Here is a 7029-nt window from a genome sequence, read left to right as displayed (position 1 = left end):
GGCTGCCGGCCGCCATCTTGGCTGACAGTTAATTTGCATAAGGATATGCTGATTAGCCAATGAGAAGGGTAGCGGTTGTACACTAATTACCATGCTTCTCTTTTATTAGTGTAGATAAGAAAATTATAAAAACCCAACTAATTGAATGTTTATTACATGCTAGACATTACACTAACATTTTTTTAGTGTTTAATAAAAAACTCAATTTGTAGAAGTTTGAGTAAAGATGATTTAGTATTTTCCATCCAAACTCAATATTAATTATTGCCATGTTCACAACATCCACTAAAGAATACTTAACGTATTTAGGTACCCTGAAATACATCTAAGCAATACTAACATATGGATTACAATCTCATTATGCCCCCAGAGCAGCATTGTCCAGCTTTATCCATTCACATGAACAAAGATATATATTATGGATGAACTATTCTGAAGCAAGGGATCCTCTGTTCTTTCATCTTTAAAAAAAAAATATTTTTATTGATTGCAGAGAGAGGAAGGGAGAGGGGAGATATATAGAAACATCAATGATCTGAGAGAATCATTGATTGGCTGCCTCCTGCACGCCCCCTACTGGGGATCGAGCCCAAAACCTGGGCATATGCCCTTGACCAGAATCAAACCTGGGACTCTTCAATCCGCAAGTCAACGCTCTATCCACTGAGCCAAACTAGCTAGGCCAGTGATGGCGAACCTTTTTAGCTCGGCGTGTCAGCATTTTGAAAACCCTAACTTAACTCTGGTGCCGTGTCACATATAGAAATGTCTTGATATTTGCAACCATAGTAAAACAAAGATTTATATTTTTGATATTTATTTTATATATTTAAATGCCATTTAACAAAGAAAAATCAACCAAAAAAATGAGTTCCCATGTCACCTCTGACACGTGTCATAGGTTCGCCATCACTGGCTAGGCTGTTCTTTCATCTTTTGTTTGCTTCCTCTCCTTTCCCCACACCTAGGTTTAGTACTAATGCTAATAACGACCATAGATCTGCTATCATCACCATAAGCACAGAGAAGAAACCCAAGCCAGGAGAGTGCTAGTCGAGTTGGCAAGTCACAGAAGGTTCTGGCTATGTAGTAATAATTAAGAAAGAAAGAGTGAAGGAGAAGTGATCCAGGAAATAGGTGAGACACAACTGTTAAGTGAATCCCTAGTTTCAGTAGAAGTAGCTTATAGGATTGTCCTTAAAGTCTTTATAGGCTAATTGAACCCTCAATATAGTAGCACTGATCTAGAAAACACATTTCTTTACAAAGGCATGCAGATGGAATAGAAGATATTAAAAAGGGAAGAGCAGAAACATGACAGTAGAGCAAAGGAATAAGAAACACAAAATTAAAATTATCAAATAGCTGAAACAAATTGAAATTATATTAGTAAATAATATTTTTAAAAAAACAAAGGCTACTGATTCAATACATAAATATAACAAGAACACACTTGATAATTCTTATGGCATTCATCCTTTTTACAGAAGTACTATGAAAAGAGCTTTAAAAAAGCCCAGACGTGTCAAAATCAAATACAGAAATTCCCTTTTAGAGTACTCTTAGCAGCAACACTACGCCACCCCAAACTCCAAGAGACAATTACATTTCAAAAATTCTCCAAAGATTAGATTACAAGTGCTTCTCCACCTTGGGTCTACAGAATTACTGATTTGGATTTATAACAAAATAGAGTCTTTAAACTATATGCTAAGTCAGCGATTTTCAATCTCTTTCATCTCATGGCACACATATACTAATTCCTAAAATTCTGCGGCCCATTTGACAAAAGAATAGTTATAAATTTGATTCATTCACACCAGACGGCTATTGTGTCGGCCGCTGTCATTTTTTTATTTGATAATCTAAGGGAAAAAGGGTCGGTCCTCCTGACTAAATAGTTAGGTATTACATGTTTTAAAAATTATTGGGGCACACTAGTGTCCCTCTTGTGGCACACAGGTTTAACAACTGAAAACTGTTTAACATTACAAAAAACAGAGAAAAACAACAGCTTGAGTACATTGATAACCTGACAGTTAACACTTCAAGGTGAGACAGAAAAATAGTACATTTTCCCCTAAAATAATATTTCCAGATCAGAATTTTTAAAAGAGCAATGTAACAGTAGAATGACTTACCTGTGGGACCACATTCTGTATGTATGATGATGGCTGCTGCTGCTTTTGCTGAACAGCACTTTCTATTGCTACTTTAGCTACAGTGCTTGGATCTGCTCCTGCTGGCACGGCAACCATTGTTGCACTGCAGCCAGCATTGTTGGGGTCACTGATTGTAACAATTCTAACGCCTACTTTATTTGGAATTCCTGTGACTGTTTCCCTATCATTATCCTCTGCTGGCCTCTTTACAGTTTTGCATTCTGCTGTGCCATTTGTAGACCGAACATCAGATGGTAGGGCAGGAGAATGGGACACTCTTGATCCTGAGTGGGGAACTATGATTTGATGCCCCTGTATGACAGAGGTTGTAGAATGTGGTGAGACAACCACACTTGGGCGTTGCTGAGGCACATCTGAATTCAAACTTGAAGTTAGAGGTCCATTAGGCAAATCAGTACCACTAAATTGCTGTGTTGCCACATTTGAAGTTTCCTGTATACTGCTCACAGATGGTGAACCACCCAAAGTTAATACAGGTCCATTAGAAATTCTTTCTAGTTGATCACCTTTGGCAGTATCTTGCTGAGTGGCATCTAGTGTCCCTTGTGGTTCCATTGGAGATATCTCACCATTTCCTACATGATTGGAAGTTTTGTGATTTGGAATGTTTTTGCTTAAATGAGAACCATCTCCTTTATCAAAATCACAGATTCCATTAACTAAAGGTTTTCTCAAATCACTTTTGATATCCTGCATGTCCACTTGTTCTGAGTTCTGTTTTCCAGATGCTCCATTTTCACCTAATTCTAATGATGGCCCATTACTAATTAGTGAGCACTGATTAGCCTCACTTTGAATTTTCCCTGAGTTTGAAGGAGGTAGACTTGAGTCACTGTACTTTCTCCCATTTAAAAGACTTCCCACCTGCATTTCATTTTCTTTTGTATCCCCATTGCTGGTGTTCATGGTTCCTCGTCTGCAGGACGGGTTCTCCATGACTTCAATTTTACGTTCATGAACATGTAAACCTGTTGCTTCTTTTGCTTCCTCCTCCTTTTGGCAAATTATTTTATCACCTTTGAATGGGGGAGTAGCAGTAGTACAAGATGATTGTCCAGCTGGAGATGCTTGACTGGCTGGAAGTGTTTGAACCTGAAGTCCAACTCCTGCCTGGGTCCCGCTCATGGTAATTCCTGCTGGAGCAATTAGCTGAGTTGCATTTCCCTGACTCACAGTTGCAGTTGCAAAACTTGTATTTGGCACAACTGTTATGGTTACCTGGTTGCCTGAAGTCCCTTGGAAAATGGTTGCTGGGCTATTTGAGATCAGTGGACCTGGCAATATTTGTAAGTTCGAGATGGGCACGGTTTGCACTCCCCCTGTGGATGGCATTGCACCTTGGACCAACTGAACATTTTGCTGCCCAACTAACAGCTGCTGTGCTGGAGTTTGCCCCTGCATTCCAAAACCTGCTGCTTGGTTATTGGCCACCTGGTATACCACCTGAGGGCTAGGAGCTCTTGCATTATTAGGGGGAGGAACCTGTGGAGCTGGGAGAATAAGCTTACCACCTGGAGTTGAAGGACCACGTTTTGGAAGCAGCAACTGTTTTATTAGGCTTGACTCACCAGAAGCAGGCTGACCAACTGCATTTGTTTGCTGTGGTTGAACTTGCATCTGTACTTGTGGCTGCTGAACTTGTACTTGTACCTGCTGAGGTGGAGGTGCTGGTGAATGCTGCTGCTGCTGTCTTTTCACAGATAGCATTTGACTGACAGTAGGAGGTGGTCCCTGTGATTGAGGGGTGGAAGAAGATGACATGGCAGTAGGGACTTGGTTATTAGAAGCTGGGACAGGTGATGGTGAGGAAGATGGAGTTATGTTTGGTTGTCCAGTTAGCTGAACTGTCTGACCAGATGGAAGAGCTGCTGGATTAGCAAGAACAATTTGGTGAATGGCTGGTGCATAAGTTTGACCTTGTTGAGCTGGCTGGCTTACAATCACTACACTTTGTTGGGTTGGCTGCTGTGGTTGTTGAATAGGCTGTTGTACCACCGTTGATGAAACTTGCTGAGAAGGGAGAGGTTTTGGTGCAATGTTCTGAAACCCTACCCTTGAGGGTTGTGGACTTGGGACACCAGCAATAGTAACCATTTGTCCTGTAGCTACCTGAAAATTCTGTACTGAAGTTGCTGAGACAATATTAGATGCAGAAGTTGTTACATACTGTGGGGGTGCTATGATAACAGTGTCTTGTGGCTGGCTACCAGCTGATGTCTGTTGAGATGAAGTTTGCACAGGTTGGGGTGATGTGGTGATCAACTGTTGACCCTGTGAAACTGTAGAAGTACATGCTGGCATGGTCTGTACTCTGCCAAATATATGACTCTGTGGGACAGTTTGTTGAATTACAGTAACAGGAGTGCCAGAAGGTATCTGACCTGGTACCACGGTGTGTAATGGAGACTGTTGTGGAATTACAGATGGATGATGAAGCAATGTCTGGGAATTTACAACTGTAACAGGCTGTGGCCCTGTACTATGATTCTGAACCACAGAACTCTGTGCAGCTCCTCCTCCCACAGCAATACTAACAGGAACTGCTGTCTGGGGTATAGAATTCTGGATCATTGTAGCCTTAACAACTTCACAAGGAATTGGAGCTTTATTTTGAATGACAGTCACCGGAGCATTTTGTTGCTGGTGGGTATGAACTGAAGGATTTGGTGGAATTCTTGAAACAGTCTGTGCCATAGTATGAACACCTTGTACTGGAAAAGACATTTGTGTTGCAGTCAAATTTGAAGATTGATTGGTAACAGGAGTCCTCTGAAAATGGTTTCCTACAGTTTGTGGTCCATGAGGGATTCCTGAAAATATAGGGGAAAAGTCAAACTTTATAATGAAATGATTGGAAAACTGCATGTAGGAATTGCTTTACTTAAGACAAGAAAATAGTTTTAAGAAATTAATATCTAACAACTTTGCATCATATGATTAAATAACAGAAAATGCTATTGGAAAAACAAGGAAAAGTTATACATTTTAATGTATACAATATACATTTCATTAACTTGGTAATATTTAAAACAATAAAAATTATTACCTGCAGGTGAAGGACTTGTAGATATATCAGGAACAGAATCAACACGAACAACAGGAGTAGAAACTGGTTGCTGCTGATAGTACATCTGAATGGGAAGTGGTATAGCCCTCCGTTTTACTCCTACTACATGAATATGCGCCTGCCCACTATTACTGGAATCCTCCACTCTCTTCACTGAATGATTTGGAAACACCGTTCTGTAAAGTACACAATACTCAGTTTTGATTACTAGCACACTAGCAAAAAACACTAACTTCTAACAATGTTTACACAACAGCAGCAATCTACTCATTGCTACTTAGGTAAAAATCAGTGTGATTCAAACAGCTATATTCTGCAAGGGTGGAAAGCAGAGAAAGAAATATAAAAGATCAATTCTCCAGTTTTTAAAATAACTATTTATTAACATTGTTGGGTTTTGAACAGTTCTACTGCATATATAATTAACAAAAAAGCTGCATCTAGGCAATGCCTATTTTATGAATTTTGTAAAATGTCAAAGAACTTTAATATTTGAAGAGTGTTAGTTATAGCTTATTATTTAAGATTAAAAAGGGCAAAAGTCATGTCTTTAACATATAAAAGTAGGCAGAAAAAAAGCAAACTGAATTTCTTCCTTCTCTTTCTTTGATAAACCTCATAATGTTCAAACATAAACACCAGATGTGATGTCCAAAATTGCCCTGTATTTAAACTTCCACCATACTAACAACCTAATTATATGAAATTTTAAGTAGTAAAGATATTTAAAACTATATATATATATGGTATTTTCTCAAGAATAAGAGGAGTTGTAAGTGATGTAAATTAACTTTACTTAAAGTTAAGAACTATGAATCCTACCTAAGACATTTATAAAATCCAGTTGATGTTAGGATTCCACCACGAGCTAATTTACTGCAAGTTGAGAGGTACTCAGAATACATTTCTGCTCGAGAGACAGAACAATCTGGATTTACTTCAAAATGAGCATTTAGCCTAAAAGAGGAGAAAAATAAATTGCATTATGCAATACACTATAGGAGAGTCTATATTTACGTATGCTACACCATATGAAGGGAATGTATTATAAACTAATAATTATGCCTAGTCAAATTTTACTGCTTCATATATTATTAGCAAAAATACATGCTATCATTTAGACAGACTAAATCAAATAAAGAGATTAACTATTTAATCATACTTATTTTAGTGTAAAACATCATTAACAACAAAATAAAAACTGTGTTCATATTCCAGCAAGAACAGATTTGGTCTGTTGGCAACAAATATTCTGCAACAAATAGTTTTACTTAGTGAATAAATAAAACTCAGGTCCCTGTCTTGTAATAATCAAAATATAACAGAAGTTCCCAATTATGAGCTATTGCTATACACTCTCATTCCCCACTTCAGAGAATCTATTCTTATAGATTATTTCAAACTTCAGTTTGTCTTTTTCATAAAGCGATTTCCACCTACAAGTTAGGATTGGAGGCCTAGTTACCCTTATAGGACTCTTTCTAGGACTTATACATGTAACAGGCCAACTTACAACTGTTTCTTGTAAACTGCATCAAATAATAAGTACGATAAAATAATGGCAAAAAGAGTCTCTCCCCTCCCCCCAGAAGTGGCAGAAATGTGCAACTGAGATTTATAAGACCAAATTTATACCTAACACCACACATTTTACAGTGGATATGGTACATACTTTTTTCTTTTTCTTTTTTAATTAAATCTTTATTGTTCAGATTACAGTTGTTCCTCTTTTTTCCCCCCATAGCTCCCCTCCACCCAGTTCCCACCCCACCCTCTTCC

At 38.3% G+C, this 7029-nt stretch overlaps 1 protein-coding gene across 7 annotated transcripts in view; it reads right to left on the bottom strand.

The window, feature by feature from the left end:
* ARID2 (AT rich interactive domain 2 (ARID, RFX-like)) overlaps positions 1 to 7029 on the bottom strand; it is a 195019-nt gene that overhangs the window by 49640 nt on the left and 138350 nt on the right. For all 7 annotated transcript variants that reach the window (XR_001359718.1, XM_014529534.1, XM_014529538.1 and 4 more), the window contains 3 exons: positions 6073 to 6207; positions 5230 to 5426; positions 2142 to 4993 (listed from right to left, as the gene is read on the bottom strand). Coding sequence is in view for 6 of the 7 variants with exons in the window: in XM_014529534.1 (XP_014385020.1) it covers positions 2142 to 4993; positions 5230 to 5426; positions 6073 to 6207 (3184 nt within the window). In the remaining variant the exon portion in view is untranslated. The remainder of the gene's footprint in view (positions 1 to 2141; positions 4994 to 5229; positions 5427 to 6072; positions 6208 to 7029) is intronic.

Source organism: Myotis brandtii, unplaced genomic scaffold (genome assembly GCF_000412655.1).
Source record: "Myotis brandtii unplaced genomic scaffold, ASM41265v1 scaffold686, whole genome shotgun sequence".
In the NCBI taxonomy this organism is placed as follows: Eukaryota; Metazoa; Chordata; class Mammalia; order Chiroptera; family Vespertilionidae; genus Myotis; species Myotis brandtii.
This window is presented reverse-complemented; position numbering and strand designations above follow the sequence as displayed.